General features: G+C 42.1%; 1 protein-coding gene across 1 annotated transcript in view; it reads right to left on the bottom strand.

The window, feature by feature from the left end:
- zfhx3b (zinc finger homeobox 3b) overlaps nt 1-19,915 on the bottom strand; it is a 135,871-nt gene that overhangs the window by 41,544 nt on the left and 74,412 nt on the right. Inside the window, exon 5 of the mRNA XM_085377020.1 lies at nt 15,687-15,918. Coding sequence (XP_085233146.1) covers nt 15,687-15,918 — 232 coding nt within the window. The remainder of the gene's footprint in view (nt 1-15,686; nt 15,919-19,915) is intronic.

The following is a 19,915-nucleotide window of genomic DNA, read 5'->3' as shown; positions in this document are numbered from 1 at the left end:
GACTAACCGTATGAACAGCACAGAAAAATTCACATGCCCTTGAACTATACACTTAACATTTGGATGATTCACAGACATGTAGAAGCTTTCTTTTGTGCACCATTACTTCAGTTCCCAATGTGTGCCTTTCCTTTTCTGAATATGTAGGTGAGACGTTAAAAAAGAAATATTTCTGATTAAAATCCACAACTAAATGATTAACTGAATTAAGTCTGGTGCTCTCAGTATTCAGAAGGCCACATTATTAACAGTGTAGCTCAAGGCGTTCTGTTTTTTCTATGTGAAAAGAAGCCACGCAGACATAAGGAGAGGCAGTGGACAAAGGGTTGTGGCACCAGCACTGCCCCGTTAGCCCGCTGTATGTGACACCCCCAAAGCACCACACACCTCACTGGGTTTTGGCTGCCCCCCCCACTCCCCTCCTCCAGCTGAGTGTGAAAGTCCAGCTGGTGGACTGACAGCCTCGACACCTCAGCTGAAGATAGCTGCATTACAGGCCCCATATTGTTTATGTCATGGAGTCTGTCATTAATTTGCATTCTGAAGGAGCCAACGCGCACATACACACTTACCATTCGATAAGGAGAAACATGTTTTTGTGTTAATTTATACGATACAATGACACCCTCCCACCCCCACCCCAGACACACAACAACACACACATACACTTATAAATTGCAGTCACATCCCCCTGCTAGAAGGGGATGATAATTGCGGACGGCCAATAAATTACTGCTGCCTCCACATCAATTATAAGCATCACGTCTGGCAATGAGGAAAATGAGATCTTGTGACAAATTTCATGAGGCTTGGCTGCCCAGCAGCCTTTCTTAACATGCTACAGATAGCAATCCCTTATCTAGCCTCTGTAATGGGGAGCTACGGATAGAGAGATGGAGCTGCAGCCATTTAATTAAAAAGCTGGGGGTAGGGGGTGGAGAGGTGTAATTCATTGAAAAGGCACAGGAAGGAGACAAAGCCTTTGTCTCCAATACATATTTTCCACAACATTGTCACTCATCAGAGGCTAACTTTGTATCTCCTCTGACAACAACTCTGAAGATTTTTCCCACAGTAATTTTGCTCGTCTCTCCGCCGTTCTCTTCTCCGTTTTTTCCCTTCTCTCCTCATTTTTTTAAATTTCCCAAGAGTCCGCTGTTTTCTCCTCTGGGACAGATAGAGCATTTTTTTTTACGAATGACTGCGGTGGACGGACAGTGGCAGTGAATGAAATGGCCCCTGCACCTAATTGTATTCCCACCTGGGGAAGGCAGGCAAGGGCGGAGGCTTCAAGAGCACAGCAATGAGGATTTATGGCAGATGGGAAGACGGCAAAATAAAACACCAAAAGGGATGGCTCTTAAATCTCATTCCCAGTGCAATATTCATTGTAGTTGCAATTGGGTCTGCTGATGGAGCACTGAAAAAAAAGGATGGGGGGGGGGGACTGCTGTGTTCAAATTATGGCTGTACTCTCTACTAATATTTAACATCATTAGAAAATCATTAGAAAACCATCATAAAACCTGGGATTATGACCAGAGCATTAAACACAATGATTATTCAGTGTATTCCTTCTCCGCTCTGCCTTGGAAATGAGATTTGCAATGCTGCGCCTATGTAGAGGAAAGTATGAATATTTTTCATAATTACTGTAACATTTGAAAAACATTGGCTTGCATGAATTACTATAACATTATGAAGTTGTGTTTGTCTGCCCAAAAGCAAAGTTTTCATTGAAGCTTGTATGGGATATCATTAATGCACTTCCATGGGGGCATCAGCGGGAACAATGCTGGTTATTTTATTAAATTCTAACCTTACAAGGTTTTACCAGTTGAATGGGTGGCAGAGGCACGCATCATCGTAACCGTCATTATGTTGTAGTTTCAAAGGCGGTGGGACGTGAGAGAGAAAGCAAGTTCTATGCATGCTGAAGTTTCAGAGCATTTAATAAACTTTAGTGTGGGATATCAGCTTTCTAAGGAAAACAGTGTAAAAAAGGAAGAAAGAAAGAAAGAAATCTAGAAAATCAGGTTATGTGACTGCAAATGAGAGCACATATATCTACTACTGTAAGCTGATGTACTCTGCTTGAAGAAAAGGAGGGCCGATAGTGTCAGAGTTGAGTCTTTACTTTTTGGGATTTCTCGGCAGCCCCATTATCAAGAGCAGCCATCAGCACAAAGATAAAAGATCCTAATGGAGCTGGCCCTAGTGGAGATGAAAGGTGCAGAGATGGCACACTGTTATGAATCTCTAATGCAGCCCATGTTTCTAAGGTAATGACTGACTCTCAGGCCCCTTTCATAGGCTTACTTGCTTAAGGCCTGGGCGATAAAGGTCTCTTATTCCTTGTCACTAAGCAGTAAGGAAGAAACCCCAGGCACGGCCCTTGCTCTCATTTATACTCTATCCTAAGAAGGTACAGGGTTTTAGTGAGGGGGGAAAAGCAGATCTGCATCAACTCTGATTCAGTGAACAGATTGACATAATCAGTACAAACTAGTGGCAAGGTTGAAAATAGTCTTACTCATCATCTGAATGTGACTTGTGGTCTGTTGCTGCTCCGCAACTAAATGGTAATCACTGTGATAACAACGAGAAGTGGCAGATAGCATAATTTCGGAGAAGCGAATGGATGTTGAAAATAAACATTTCGCTTTCTTTGAATTACACAGAAGACAGTGAATCTTTTTTCTTTTAAATGTTGTAGTATGCTGTTTTACGATAGGTGAAGAAGAGAAGCAACATATTCCTTTTGGGTCAGGATGAGCAGAAGGCTAATGTAAGAGCAATTCCTTGTCAAGCTTTTCAGAGTAATTGAACTGACACTTATGAGAACCAATGTTCTTTTAAATGCATTACTTGGCAGATATTCAGGCTTTTGTCCCTTAAACTTTGCCAGCAAAAAATCGAGCCCTTTGAACAACAGGGAGAGGTGAAAATACATAGTGAGAGAAGTCTTTTCTGCAGTCCCTTTCACAGAACCTAATGGAACCTGAGGAGACTGCGGAGCGCACACATTCCCAGATCTCTGATGTTGAACTTCTACAACTGTGCCATCAGCAGCGTTCTGACGTATGGATTTCTAGTGTGGTTCCCCAGCTGCACCAAGGCCGATCAGCAAGCACTCCAGCGGGTGGTGAAAGAAGCTGGCAGAATTATTGGAACAAGTCTGCCAGAGATCAGTAATATCTTCCCCACTCGCTGTCTGAGGAGGGTGCACAGTATCCTGCGGGACCAACATCACCCTGCGCGCCACCTTTTCCATCTGCTGCCCTCAGGGAGAAGGTACAGGTCTATACAGGCCAGAACATCCAGACTGGCCAACAGCCTGTATCCACAGGCTGTGAGGCTCCTGAACTCTCTGCCCCCCTCTCACGGACAATAACCATATCCAACTTCTTAATAGCAATGAACTGGTCTGCATTGGTGCATCATATCTTTATTCTCTTCCCCCTCCTGCCCCCCCCCCCCCTCTTTCTTAAATAGATAACTATCATATCTGATATCATATCTCACAGTACAATAATATTGAATGGGTTGCATTGTTGTATTTTGTCATGTTTCTCAGGTCTTTGTCTGAATTTCTACGAACATTATTGCTAAGGATTGTCTTATTGCATTGGAGTCACACTGGGTTAAATATGTACACTTGGGTTTTAAGGGGTATTTATTATTTTCTTTTTTTTTTTTTTTTTTTTTTTTTTTGGGTTGTATGGAAGCCCCAAACGCAATTTCATTGTTCTTGACAATGACAATAAATAAATAAATACTAAATACTAAATACTAAATTGTGAGCACTTAATGCATTAATCAATCAATATCTCTCACTGTACATCAACAGTGCGACCAAGTTATGAATGACCTCTGCAACAAAAAAGGACACTTAAATGCACACAAGATTGCTCCTAGGTTAGTAACTTGGCCCAGGTTTTTACCACCATGATTACACCTTTGCAAGGCACAGGGCCATTAACAGTGCACTAAATATACTGAGGCTGGTTGTTATACAATTTACACATGAATTTGCTGGAGTTAGTAAAATACTATAAGCCAAAGTTCTTGCCTTATTAATTCAATCTCCTACCTGGATATCCTTCAGGATGTATGACATAAGAAATACTTCACATAGAGCTGCATCCACTTTCTGCATTACACCAAGGCCACGCACGCTTATACCTATCACATTATAATCCGCTATAAGTAGCAGGTTTGGTCACCAAGCAACATGAGAACTGCTCTGGCTTGCTCTTAGGCATCATGAAAGGTAAGTGCACTTTGTCGTAATGTGGCTCAAACACTAATTTAAAGATGGTCCCCATCTTTAGGAATATTAATATGAAAAAAGCACTCTGGGTTGAGAGGAAACGTTATAATTAGTCGGGTATACTCCACTGATTGGCTGCCGAATGGAATTTTCAAAACTACACTACTTTTAAGATTTACAGATTAATCAGTCAGACAAATTTGCAGCCGAATAAGAAAAACAACTTAAATACTAACCGTCTCTTAATATCTGATGATGTCAGAAAAGAAATGTATTTTCATGACTACAAATCATTCCTTAGATGTTGCAATGACCTTGCGGCAGGACTGTTAACTGGTTTAGCTATGGATTTTGATCATTCTCAAACTGAAATTCTGGGCAGTGCACACTTGTCTACTTTTTCTTTTTAAATGTCTGGATAGAGAAGATAGATGAGAAGAGCTGAGGAAGTTGATGGTCGATGATGGTAGGGGGATTGTGAAGAGTGTTGATAGGGGGCATGGCTTTTTGGGCCCCTTCCTGAGTATTGCTGGAGCACAGAAGTGAACATGGAGACATAGTGGAACGGACAGGCGCTCAGGGCAAAGAGTCAGAGAAAAGAAGAGCTCAGAACAAGAGCACAAACTAATGCTATTGTGGGCAAGTCACAATGGTCTTGAAAAGTGACCGCAGAGGGCCCTTAAACAAAAAAGGCATTGCCATTCACTCTCCCCCACCCAATTAGATTCTTTTGCCCAGTTTAACATGACAAAAAGCAGTCAATTTTTCCTAATTCCTGTTGCTACACCGGCCCCTGTCCTACCTTAACTTCGTTCTACCTCAGAATGTGGCCCCATCTGTTAGACTGACAGCAACTTGTGACATGGATTCAAACACATCCACTGTGTTCTCCGTTCTACATCTCACACACAAATACGCGCCCCATCTCAGGTTTCCCAGGTAGGTGAAATATTCAACATATACATGAGAGGGACCGATTTCCAGAAAACCTCACTCACCAAGCACTGCCAAGCTTATACATTTTAATTTTTTCACTGAAAAATAAAAGTATTTCTTTCTTCTCTAGATCTTAGATTAGATGCAACTAAAGATTGATGTGTTTCCTCCATTCTCCACAGATTGGAATATAAAGGTACTCTTGAGATAGTTGCTGCTCAGCATTTCTGCTAAAAAGATGACAAACTGGGGTAAAAAACACAAATGAACTGATGAAGCGTAGCCCTGAAATTCATCTAAAAACAGTACAATATTGTGCTGCAAATAGTACTATAATTCTATTCCATACAAACATCTGTATCACTGAACAGATCCATCAACTATGGGTTTTTTGTTTTATTCTTTACAGGCACCGTTAGAGGCTAAACATATAGAACAGCATACTTAATTATCATTTCTGACAAGTGTTAAACCACACAAGGCTAAACCTAATAGATGAGGTCATTTCTAATTACAAGAAACAACAGACACCACACCGCTATTGATCTTTCTGTTGGTAAATCCATAAAGTATCCCACCACCATTTCTTAAAACTCACAGATGTCCTGAAATTGTCAAGGTTCAGCCAAATGTAATTAGCAAACACATTTATTTTACATATAAAATTAATCGATTGGTCCTGTAAAAACACACCTATATATGTATAATGATTTGAGATCACTAATGATAACTTCAGGGATTTATGAACAATGTATTTTCATAAGGGGGAGAAACATCACCATCAGAGAATGCTATGTTCACTTGAAATCGATGGTGATATACTTAATAATTTTAGAATATACACAGTTTGTATTTGTGGAGAAATTGCAACACATTGCACAAACCGACTAATACGCGTGTGTATTAAAGTGCTACTGCAAGCTAGAACACATATAATATTAGGGAAAAAAGCTGCCTCTCTCTATAGCAGAACTTGGTTTAACATAAAAGATTAATCCAAAATCATAGTCTCAAAGTTTTTAAAGTACAGATTATCAACAGTACTGCGTAAAACGACGTGTAAATGAAGGCTATGTGTAAACGAAATGAGAAAACTAGGCCAATAATTTGCTTAGAAAAAGCGTGCCGGACTTTTTCCTACCACTGTGCCATTTTTACAGTTGGTAAAATAAAAAGTGTGAAATATGACAGCAATAGACACAAGTGTGCAAACTTGTTTATTATTCATGTCTGTGTCACAGGGTGAACACTGACAGTTCCACCAGAAGTAAGTAATTAAGCACAAATTACAGTATATAGAAATTTGTTGTTGTTAGGCATTGATTAACTGGTAATTAGTGGAAATCTTGTTGTTGCAGTAACTCCTTCTCCATCTCGAGGGTCATGGTGGAACCTTTTCTCACCAGTTTGTATTTATTTGTGTATATGTCAGGATTTTCATTTACAATCTCTTTCTTATCATCCATTACTCTGCTCTTCCATCCTTTGCTCCAGACAGTGGGAAGAAAATCTACAGCCAACTCACAAAACAACAGTGGCAGAGCAGCATATCCAGGCAGATAAAGAGAAACTGAGAGGGACTGGCTATCTATTGGAGGAAGAGGAACACCATAAATATGACTGAGGCAAACAAAAAGCATTCTGTTCCAGATTGGTACTCGGCAGGTGTTCACATCTAGTTAAGCAGAGTTGGGATGTGAGAAATCTATAGAAGCTTTCTTTAACAAATGTTGCCCTCACAGAATAATTATTGTTTAGCTAGTAGACACCACCCACTAACATACACTCTTCTGTATGTGTTCTGCTAATCAATCGCATTGTTCTTCAAAACATGATCTTATTTCATGCATTGGGGCCTGTTGGGAAAAATACCTGAAAGTACGCAGCCAGAGGCTCTAGACCTAAACGTGCTTTGTAATCAATGGGAACTTACCACAGCATCACTGGTGGTATCACACTCAAAGTGGTGTGAGAATTTCTGTTTGCTGCCGATAGCCAGCTACAGAGGGGAAGGGGTGAGGGGGATATTTGTGCACACTAGACAAATCCAGCACAATTCCCAATATCCGTATGTAGAAGGTTCCCTCTAATGTCACACACACACACACACACACACACACACACACACACACACACACACACACACACAGTAGAGCCTCCCTCCCACACATAATATCCTTTTGTTTTTTTCATCAAACTCATCCATTTCTCTTCATCCACCCTCCCTCCCTTCTCCCCCCCCCCCCCCCCCCCCCCCTCCCCTCCTCAGGTGGTGTGTAGTGTACTGTCAAGCACAGTGTGAATCAATGACTGGTGCTCACGCCCACAGGTAAAGGTTAGAAAGGTTCACTATTGAATTATTTCTGCACTTCTCTCATTGCTGCCATCTGCCTGGCTGCTTTTAGTTGATGCGGTTAAGGCACTGGAGGGGACCCTTTTTACTAATGCACTCAAAACATGAATGCATGTGTGCGTTTGTGTGTATCCCGTATGAGTCTGCATGTTGGTTTATTTGTAAGGATGTTTTCTTCACATGTAACTAACATAACATGAGTTTTGCACACATGAACGTGCACACACACACACACACAATTATGCACACTCTGTTCGCCACTCATGCCTATCTATCAGACAGTAGATAATGAATCACAACATCTGTGCTTTCAGCTAGTCTTTGTTTCATGTGCCTTTATTCTAATGGAGCCTTCAGAGTGTGAGGGCAACATGCTGTTGGATAGGGCATCCTTCACTCTCTGGTTTTGTTTTGCTGTCAGCGAGGCTGATCGTCTCTGCTGGACCCAGGGTGAGCTCATCCATAGCACAGATCATGCCCTTTGATCCACCAGCTCCCTCTGGGGGGCACAAACAGCCTTATTAAAAATGGCTAAATAAAACTTTCCTAGCCTCAACTCGATAGTTCCCAAACTTTACCCCAGCTTCCTCTCTGATGCTGCCTATGGTCAAATTGAGCAGCCTAATTCTGACAGCAAGCCGCACTGTTCACCCGATACCAAAACACAGAAACAAATGAAGCCATATATTTTTTTAACAATTTATTGCTTCTAGTTGCTAAACTACCTGGCATTACACTAGCACTGCAATCAATACCACAGACAAAAGAATGTTGGGTATAAGACGATAATGCGAGCCTTAGGGGAAAGTTTAAGTGAGGAGTGTGAACGGAAACTTAGGAAGAAGCTTAAATATTAGAACTATTATATACAAAGAGGTAAAAAAAATTATAGGAGTAGTAGTAGATGTAGTAAATTATTGGGCCACCTGTATTGATTCTACAAGTTTATTCATTACTGGAAGGATGGAGCGCAACACATCAATCCAAAACCTCCAACATGTGTTCAGCTACGTCTGGTCACCGTAAAGGCCCTGGCACCATTTTTCTATCCTCATAAAACCACTACTTTTGAATCATCCTGGAAGAGACCACTCCCATTAGGATAGAAATGTTTTATCACAGGATAAAGGTGTGATCACTCAGAACAACTTTCTATTGATTTGCAGTGACCCTTTCCTGCAAGGGGATAACTGGACCCAAACCATGGCAGCAAAATGCCACCTACAGCAGAGCAGAGCTATCAGATCACCTCCCTGAATGGGTCAAGCATTCAGGCCTATACCATTCTCTCCACATATGCACTTACAGACTTATTGAGAACATGCTAAGGGATGACTCATCCTATCACTTTTTGTTCCCAGATCTCTAGAGAGAATGGTTTGCACCACTAAACACTCAAATGTGTATTCATCTTAATAATGACAGGCTTATACACTGCAGTCCTATTCTAATATTCCTCTCTCTGTTATTGTCGAAGGACTGTTCTTGCTCAAACACTCTGATAACGTTCTGCATCGACATACTCAATCCCCTAAGAAAGAGCTGCTCATGAGAGTTGCTTTTGTGTTTCTTTTTAACTAAAGCAAAAGCATCTTGGCCTTTGAATGTGCACAATTCTTTTAACTTATCCCTTTCACATAGATTTAAATGCAGATGTCAATTTATGCGCTGTCCCTACAGTGAGCAGTCTGTGTGACTGAAACTCCTGAAGCTCCTGAAGCTCCAGCCATTTCTGCCAGAGCAATGATCAATGAACAAAGTCATTTTAATCTTTTTGTGTTGGTATCTCGATACAAAACCTGAATCAGTGGGGTTTGTTTTGCATTTTTGTTATTTTTGTTATATACACCACAAAGCATAATTGGATGCTAATTGCTTAATTGTTCTATGTTCTGCAGCTGCATGGAAGCGTCTGCATTTGTTGCGTTTCTCCACTCATTTTATTTGTTTTTTCCCCTTTAATTTCACACCTGCTTGTATTGTATTGCTTTCAGTGTATTAACATTGCCCAATAATTTCAAAAAGTTATTTTACTAACTATGTATGCATCTCTTGAGAAATGCTCTTTACCATCAAAAGATTTGACAATGAAAGAAAGCTTGTGATCACATTTAAAATAGTTAAATCATGCTATTTATCCGTATGGGTTTCTTGTAAATGGTCTAATTAGAAAAGTCATCCACCTACGCTATCTCACATTTACCTCTGGCAGAACTAAAAATAATTTCTCTATAAAAGCCAGATAGAGATCAAATAGACTTCATATAATTTGGTCATTAAAGGGTGTAAACCTGTTTTTCCTTCATCTCATGTACCTATGGCAGCGACATGACTGGTGCTATAATTAAACCCATCACAACCATTATGTCTTTGGCACCTAATCTATTCCCTCCTCCTTCGTGTGTGTCTGTCTGTAACCACAGACTTCTCGCCCTCAGCTCTGATTGACAGACCCTGTGGAGGCTGTGGTCACTCCGTGTGACTGACACGAGGGGCAGCGAGGCTACTGCATTACCTCCTTCCCCTGCCTTTGAGTGCCTTCTGATCCTGCAATCCAGCACCTCACACCACCGATCGTCACCTCTGCTCCAATATCCAGCAGCAAAGGCTCTAGGCCTGAAAATAGAACTCATTAACACGTTTAGTAAGTACAAATGAGATGACTCTCTCCTGATGGACTGTCTATCTTTTGGATCAGCTTTCAAGGAGAGTGTGTGGTAATGACAAGAGAGAGGGAAACCAATATTATAATGTGCTGCCGGCCTGCTCTGAAAATGGGCTTGATGACAGGGAGAGCCTCTTGCACCCACACGGCCTGACTTTCAGTGTGGACACCTATGTGTGTGCTCGTTTATGGTTATGCAAGTTTGCACAATAAAATCTGGCGCATAGTTACACTCACGTAACATAACTAACACGCAGGGTGCAAAACATACAAAGCACAGACAAGGTGGACTAAAGTGAACTAATGTGTGAAAGTCTCACAGTGCGACAGCTTCATTAAAAGGTTTGTATTGCGCTTTTGAGGGCCACTTGCTTTTGGTGTCTTAACATGACTCAGTCTGTCCTAATAGGATTCATCACTTTTCTGATAATCAAATTTTTATGCAAACTCTCATCTTTGAACTTTATGCTGCCACAAAGCCAGATGTATTGGACCGAGAGGCACACCAGGAGTCAGACTTTACCCAACTTCCAGCCTGAGGGGAAAGCTAACTAGTATTTACACGAACGATGGTTCAGTCACCAGACATTTTTATTCACAGCCTATCCCAGAATAGAGTTGCGGCTTTCTGGTCAATTTGCTATTACAGGATGAGCCAGGAGATGAATTCATACCAAGCCTGTAAAGCAGGGGGCACAGGGAAAGAAAGGACTTCCTTGTGTTAGCTTGAGCAGCAGGGTCATGAATTCTAAAATACAACTGGAAAATCTATAAAGCCATCATTTTGGCTTTTTAATAAATGTCTAGTCTTTTGTAATATTTTCAAAATGAAAAGTAATGCATTTATGAATTTCCTGGCACGTTTTGCAGACAGCAAACAATTTCCTTTGCTGCCTAGATGCCCTTCGGACAGGGATTAGAAGGCAGGCGACTGACAGAGGCCTGACTGAGCTGTGGGCCCTCTGGGGCCCTGCTCATCCAGGCCTGCACAGCCCTCATCCTCATATCCACTCTGCATCACCAGGCAATAACAGCCTTTATTAAAAGCGCATTGCAGCAGTGTCTGTCTATACAACTTACTTTTAGATTGGCCATAATGTGGCATGTAGAAAGGGTCTGGTGGTTAGGGGCTATAATATCCTGTTTCTGGAAAGGTTTACTTTGCATTTTAACAAGCATGAATAAAGAAGGACATTCCAGAAATGGCTACCGTCTGTTTTGCTCTTGCCTGTGGGGAGCAAAAGCTCTGACCATAGCCATTGCATGCCATCAGAGCGTGGCCGGGCTCACCTCTGATTTTACGTAGCTTTAATAGCAGTAAGTTCGCCGCTGGATGTGAAGATGGTTATAGTTTGATAGCAGTAGATGGTAAAATCCTATAAAAAACATATACATATATATATATATAAAGATCAGTAATATGCATTCTGAACACATGGTAGTAATTTGACAGACAGGATGTCAACACACTATCTCCCATCATTAAATCTCAAGGTGAGCTCCACAGTGTTTGGCAAACCCTAAAATATGAGCACCTTTGCTCTATCAGAACATTTTCCACACCATTGTGTATTTTCCAGCGTTTTCTGACTGTCTCAAGAATTATGCATGAGGTAGAAAGGGAGGCATGTGGGGAGGGAAGAGAAATGCCTCTGTTGTCAGGATGGGCCTTGCTATTAGGTGTGTGACCCTGAAAGTGCACCCCTTTTAGCGAAACAAGCAATGGATCTCATACTGGATACCACTATTATGCAGTAATTTGTATGCATCCTCTTGTCTCATTTCCATTTATTAAAGCACACAGCTCCCTGCCCAGTTTCTCAAACTGGTCATTGAAAGTAACACTGATCCAAACCGGAGGTTTATGTACCATTTTCAAGCAGTTATGAAGTGGCAGAGAAAACAACCGCAGAGTTAAAGTGAGATAACCCCTCCCCAAACCAGTCTTCGCCCTCGAATACCCAGGTCTCTGTGTCCAAACAGACGGGAGACAATGACTGGTGGTTGCCCAGGTGGCCCCAGCCCCAGCCCCAGCCTTCTCCTTCTCAGCCTCCTAGGCTCACAGACAGGGATTTCCTCCTGCGATGAGAGCCAAGCCGTCACAGCCCAGCGATCAAGGGCCCGCCATCTGTGACTGAAGCAGATTTACAGCAGGAGCTAATCCACACTGTCAGCTACGTTTGTTTTCCATCTCTGCCTCCACCACGCACATACATAAACTCACTGCAAACTCTCTACAAGTGAGAAACACTCACTTTTTACCCTTATAAAACACTCTCTTCTGAATCTCTTCCATCCACGCACAGACCTAAAGCAAACACTAACCCCTTGCACAGAAGGACATTTACCCGTCAGATCAATTAAATTTTGCCCCTATTAAAAGGCATGATCTCATTTTGCTCTATGCTTAAAAATAATTTTAGTTGTTAAAAATGAGAAACCTAAATGTGTCACTGAGTTACATGCCCCGGTGAACATCATTCATAAGAAATAGGGTCATCATATCTCTCCAACACAAGCTCCCCAAATTCCTCTGCATCCGTTTGGGAGTTTCCTCTGTGTATTAGCTTCTCCTGGACACTTGTACAACCTGATTCTTTACACTGACAGCTGTCAACAATCACTCTAAACACCTACAAACCACTCTTGGTTTCACCTGTTTCTCTGTAGTATCATAAGATATATTTGCTGTTATGACTCTCTTCATAACTGAACACTTGATGGGAATTTTAAACATCTTCAGTTTTCAGTTTCATCCCTGTATCTTTTCTATTTTATCTTTATGTAAATATGCCAGCTGCTATTCTTAAAAAAAAGAAAGTAGTGCACTGGTTCAAGTCAGTGCTGAGCTTTGTTCTCTGCACACAGGGCAGCTGTGTGGGGTTGGGGTCCCTCTGAGACCTTCTTTGTTTCGCCATACATAAAGGGTTAAAGAAGACAAATGGAGGTGGGGCCACAGAGCAAAATGCCTAAGCAGCACATTTATAGTATGGGCAAGAATTAAAACAATGCAGGCTTTTTATCCCCGTGTTAGTCTAATTAAAAAGAAACCTAATTTCTGCTGCCCTTGCTCTCCTTGGACATTCAGCCCGGAGGAGATTTGTGGCAATAAATCCCAGCAGTCAGTGTTTGCTGCATCCTCATAAAGAACATGGATATGCAAAGTTGTAAAACACTCCAGATCACATGTGAGGGCAGCCTAAATTTACTGCACTGCTGTCATAGCAACTTAACAGGCAACTTCAACATAATTAGCCAAAAGAAAAATTATTATGTAAGAGTTGTGCCAGACTACCATTGCATCCCACCTTTGTGTAACGCTGGCATGTCTTTGATCACAGAACTGAGGGATTTTTTTGCTTTGTTTGAAAGGGGGGAGGTGGGACAAATTTCATATGTTCTGGCAACAAACCCAGAAACGCAACAAGCCCAGCACCTAACCCAGCAGAGAAAGCCCTCGCAGGATCACAGAACAGCAGCAGGCGAGGGAATTACTGTCTAGGTGACCCAGAAATCCAGGGGCAACTTTGTTTTAACAAACCAGGGAATGTTCCACCACTTTAGCAAGTATGCCTCAACCACAAAAAGAGCCCTGTGCCACAGAAGAGCTAAAGAAGAGGAAATTAAATATTACACTGGGAATGGCTCAATCCTAGCTGAGAGGTGGGGCTGGCGGTCCAGCACAGCTGATGCTTTTGCGGTGTGAAACGGCAGAAGTGAGGGGTGTGGAGTCAGCAATTTTAGAGTTAACGATTATAGACAAAGAGCTCTGATCATTAAAGTAGTAATGTGATCAAGATGCTGAGTTTTTACACACTGCCTTCCACCTAAAAGATCTAGTTTGTACATGGTTAGCTGTCAAGGAATAGAACGAGTAACATCCCACAAGCTAAACAACAATACTACACAACGTTAGAGCCTAAATAATAACAAGAAATGGCATTAACGTCCATCCCGATAATCAAGCTTCATCGTCACCAAAACACACTCTACAACTTTTTAAAAAACTTGTTCTTGTTTTTAAATTCTTGAATCTGTTAAATACCAGTGGTCTTTTTGAGTAAGTGAGAGTTGCTGTAATTTGATGAAGCTCTGCAAGGCAGCAACCACTGCTGACGTGTGTGTACATGTAATGATACCGTGCACACGCAGCCCCGCTGCAAGGACACTTTGCCTAACCTAAGATCCTTCATCCTGGCACAAACACGGGCATCGGAAACATGAAAGCTTAAAAGAGGCGAAGAAAAAAAAAAAAACGAATCATAAACACTGCATCTACTGAAAAACAGAAAACACATTTATTTGCAAAGAGCAAAACAACTCCTCCTGTCTGGAAAAAAGAAGAAGAAAAAAGATCCCAACCCCCCACCCCTTTTAACCTAAATGGCCCTTCCTCTTGCATTGCATGTTCGCTTGTCCACTGTACTGTAGTCATTAACATATTTGGAGTGCAGCGAGCAGAAAGCTTAATTGTCCCTAATTGCTCGGCTAAATATGTTCTCTAATGATTTGCTTCAGATCTGTGACTGCCTTTTGCGCAATTTCCCGGCTGCTGGCTTCATTATCCCTGCCTCCTTGGAACAAAGCGTCTTCACAGGCTGGCCTTTTTTTTTTTCCTCCTACATAACACAGACAGCGAGTATGTGTGCGAGGGAAGTAATGGTTCCCTCTTGGAAGGACACACAATAGAGCCCCTTTGTCAGGGCACAGGAGTTAAAGTGATTAGAAAACCAAATCTCTACTAAGAAAGAGTGTTAATTGACCACAGCTCACTCTTCCTAATCAGTCCATAATAAATGGGCAATTGAGGCACTTTGTTTCAGCCATGCATCTGTTGTCGTGGCGGAGTCTGTGTTTTTTTGGGGGGGTGTTTTTCTTCTTGTTGCATCTGCTCCTGTTGTTCAGCTCCTCCTGCCTTCGCCCTAATGTTTTGCCTCAATGTGTCTTTAATGGCTTCTGTTCTCGCTGCACAACGTTGGCTTAGTAGGAACATTTTACGTAAAGCATAGTAGATCACAACTACAACGGAAGACTAAAGTTGTACTGGCATCTATTGTTGAGTATTGTGTCACACAGTTCTGTATGCGTAAAAAAGTCTAAATGTACAAACAGGTGTAGTGCCCATGCATATAAGTTATGGCTGAGCGTCTTCATCATTTCAGAGTAAACTAAGAGCAAATGAAACAAAAAGGCAAACAAAAAAAAGAGTCATTTAATTTGGAAACATATCTATTAATGGTCACATTTAGTCTATGAGGAATTTTGCGTGAAAGTGGGAAGCCTTTGAACAATTGTGGATGCAAATTGTTAATGACTTAGGCAAATAAAGCTTCTCAATTGAGCATGTGAATGCGTAATTGTGTGCAAGACACAGATGTGTAGGCAAAGACATCAAGAAAGTAAGAAAAAAAAGTACCATAAAGAGACACTAAAAGCAAGCCCCAGGGGCGTGTTCTGACCTGTATCTGAAGAAGGGCATTTGCGGATGGTAAAGATGGAGCTGAGGTCCTCCTCCTCCTCTGGCAGGCCCTTCTGCAAGCGCTGAAGCTTCCTGAGGCTCTCACTGCGTTGGTGCTTCATAGAGCGCACATGCTGGATCAGGTTGAGCTTGGCCTTGGTCGAGTAGTTGCACAGCACACAATGGTAGTAGCAGGCATCACCCTCCACCGCGTTTTCGTGCTGCTGCAGGTGCTGTGGGAGGCGAACGAGCGAGAGAGAGGGGAAAGATAGAGATGGAAAGGAACACAGGGAAAGAGAGAGATCGAGAGGAAAAGAGAGAGAGAAAGAAGTTATTGTAGATGGCAGATAGCTGGCTAGGCACCACCGACTCACTTTCACTCACACAGTTGGCAAATGAACAAATCAATTCCCAATCACAGCCCTGTTGTTTAACATCCAGACCTCTTCCACTTCAGGACAACTGTTTGGACTGCACACTTGTCTGCGTGAGTGTCTGTATCAGTGGGCTAAAAGGACAGGAGAGGCCTGGGAGGCACGCAAATCTCAGGGGCCCAAGGGCGGGCAGGAATCGCATCAGCCACCCTTCAGAAGCCGCGGGTCTACAGCCTCACAGACGGAAGGAAGCATTGATCCCCTTCACTCAACAGAAGCTTCCCGTCTCTGAAAAGGAAACTCCAAACATCTGCCTGTTTCACGCATGGCATACTAAATATTGATCATGGTGAGTTAAATCCTCACTCTCTCATAGAAAAAGAGAGGCAAAGCCAGCCGGTGGTGAGGCAGGAGGGGGACTGAGGGAAAATGGAACATTCCACAACAGGACGACAACCTTCAGAGGACAGGAAATCAGCATCAGTATTGACCTGTCAACCCCAGCACTTCCTCCAAGGCTCCACAGCACGCCTGGTCCAGCTTTCACCCACTCTCCACAGAGTCACAACATGCACAACACCCTATAGTGACACCATGCCACAACAATCTCTTGTCACACCACCAGGCTCCAGTCTAATTACCTCCTGCATGGCTCAATCAATGATGCAATGCCAACACAATATGTCTGAACCTGGTGCGAGCAACAGAGTTATTGACCATTATCCTAAAGCATCACACTGATTGTTGCTGGATGTTTACAATAAAAGCCCCAGACCGGGCATGGCTACTTGTGTCATGCCTGTCACGTGCTGTTTCTTATATCAAACTCTGCAGTCTCGCTGTGGATTTCTGTGGCTGCAATCGATGTCAATCACCAAAAGTTTTCCTCTTTTTCCTCTGATCTTATTGGCGCCTGTGTCTCCTGTGAGGCATGCTGAGAGAGTACAACTAAATAATTGTAAAATGCAGAGTGTCTTATGCAGAGAGATTGTGGATGAATATATACCTTTTAGTACATACAGTACAAGTGAAGCAGCTGTTCAACGAAGGCCAAAATAAGGATGAAACACTGCTGGATACACTGAAAGGTATTTCTGCTAATTTTTAAAGCTATAATATGCTTCAATTGTCATTTACTTTGTAAACACAACACTCCCTTGAATCTAACACTATATATATATATAATTTTTTTAAAGAAAATCCTGTACATTGTTTCTTTAACCAGGCAAAATGCACTGAAGAAAATTAACCTTGACGTTCACCTATACCATTTTTATACATTCAAACAGTATTATCTTCTATGTGTCAGTTTCCCTTTATAAACCATTCGTCAAGAAGACACTGAACTATCCTCTCCTGCACTAGACGGCCTGTTTGGCTGGCTGGAAGACATAAAAGCAATGGAAACATTACACATTTAACCACATTACTTCTAAATCAGGTGTTGACAGGCTGGCAAAAAAAAAGTCATAACAATATTATGCCTCCCTAAAAAGCTCTTGTCCCTTTCTCCTAATGTTTAATTTTCTGGCAATATTCTAATATTGCTATGGGGTTTTCTGAGCTATTGTGTTTCATTCTCTTTGGCTTCATATTTCTCACTTCTACACCTAAAATGTGCATTAAGACACTGCTTCCAGGAAAAGGAATAGGAGGTTTTTTTTCCTCTTTGTGAGCCCCAAGGCTCAGTGTAATAGAGTTATTAGGTGATTGTAAAAAGCTCTGTGTGCTCTCCTTTCTCGCCTCGTTTTAAGCCATCCATGATGTCATGAATAGGTGTTGCTGGATATTGGGGGGGGGGGGCCTCCTCCTTTTCCTCCTTTTCCTCTGTGCACAAATATTGCATCAGGACTAAGGCAGAGAGAAATCTGATTTGGTTATAGATGACATCAAATCAATCAAATTTCTTTTAGTCATAGCAGATGTCTTGAAGTTTAAAAAAGGAGCTCTTGCTGCAAATGACTCAAGACTCCAAAAATCTGCAAGAAAACCAGTTTTTAAAAAAGTGACAGCACCTGACCAAGACTTCAAAGCTAGTCTCATGAGGCAGAAAAAAAAAAGTCCTGGGAGTTTTACAGCTTCCCATAAAAAGCACAGGGTTTATATAGGAGTGAACCTGAGACTGCCTGCCCCAGAATCAGCCATAATTCACTATAAACCTCGACTGGCCAGGAAGATGTCCTCAACAGGGCCAGATCTGGCTACAAACAACGGGGCTAGCCAGCCGTTGTTTGTAGCTCTGTCTACAATGTCAAATGGTTACACCTGTAAACCAACACTTTCCCCATCTCTTATATTGGCCATGACCCAAAGCAGTCTGGAGCCCTTTACAGAGCTCGTGAACGAGAGAGGAGAGTGAGGTGGTCACCGCTCATTCAGTATTAGGGAGAGGACGATGGTGTAAAAAAAATACTTTTGACCAATGAACAACAATGCGCATTTGATCATATCACACTTTCTCTAATATTGATTGCGTGATAGACTATGATCTATCTAACTGTACAAACTGCTTGGACAAAGTGCGCTTGCGGGCCAGCTTCTTTTCCGATTGTGTGCACACATGCATATACACTTTGAATGTGAAACATAATAATGTATGAGACAGGGCCTATGTCTGTTTCCTATGAACCTGCAATGAAGCCCCCAGTTGATAAATCACCTCCAACTGGAGTGCAGGAATTTGGCAGCTTAATGAAAAAGTCATGTTGGGTTGGGAGGAGTTGGTGTGCCTGGCTCTTAGGTTTCTAACTGCCCTATCAAGGCCCCAACTACAGGGGAGCTGTGGAGCATAATGGGGGGAATCTGGCTGGGTCAGTGGCATGGATTCAATACCACTGAACTGTCTAGGAATTTACAGGAGTTATATAGGAGATTCAGCTGGGCGAGTGTTTGTGGCTGCCTATATAATAACATATTAAAAATATTGCAGCAGTGATTGGGAGATTTTTAAACACGATTAAAGGCAATGAAAGTGCTGCAAAACTGCGACTAATAAAACAGCTAAATAAGCGAGCTTTCTGAAGCTTCACATTGTACAGTAGCAGCTGTTACAGTAAAAAATGAAATGCAGTCATAGTTTTTTTAAGCCTCTCTCTTCGATGGAGCACCTTACCTCTTGCTGTGGAGGCTGAAGCAGTGCTCGGTGCTTTTTCAGGTAAAGAGGGACAGGGGCGGTGTGAGCACCACCCCATCCTCTCTCTCACAACTCTACAGTGCACCTTGCCCTCTGAGTGGGCAACGCATGCCTGTATCAGTTTCACCACCCACCCAGAGCACTGCATACATCTGCATTTCCATCCACTTAAATGCAAAGTAAAAGTGGACCTTTAACACAAAACAGTGTGGTTGCAGAGAGAGTCCAGCTAGCACAAGATGGAGGTGGGCATTACTGGAAGGGTGGAAGGGAGACAGAAAGCCGGTAATTCCAAAGAATGGCTCCCAAAGGAGCCGTATAATACAACGTGTACACGTAACAACACATACAAAAGTATAGACAAAAAGAGAATCAAAAATGTACGCATACAAACACGCACAAATACGCACACACAAACACACACACACATACACAGCCGTATACCATTATGATCATACCCTAATTTCCAACATTAAATTTGGCAGTGCTGTTAATACAAAATTAATGCATTAAAACAGATGACTATCTGTGAGCTAAATAGCTATCAATTCTAAGAGAGCTGCCAAATTCCCTCTGTGAGAGAGCTGGTGAGTATCTGCTTGGATATTGCTTTGTAATTGTCTCCCTGATTCTCTGTACTAAAAGCTCTTGTCTGTGTGTGTGTGTTTGTGTGTATGCATGATTGTGTGCGTGCGTGCTTCATGGTTTAAACTGCAATTCACA

Source organism: Diplotaxodon limnothrissa, linkage group LG1 (assembly GCF_057381915.1).
Source record: "Diplotaxodon limnothrissa isolate DT_005_m linkage group LG1, D_limnothrissa_male_GT1.1, whole genome shotgun sequence".
Lineage (NCBI taxonomy): Eukaryota > Metazoa > Chordata > Actinopteri > Cichliformes > Cichlidae > Diplotaxodon > Diplotaxodon limnothrissa.
The sequence above is the reverse complement of the archived record's forward strand: the minus strand, read 5'-3'. Positions and strand labels throughout refer to the sequence as shown.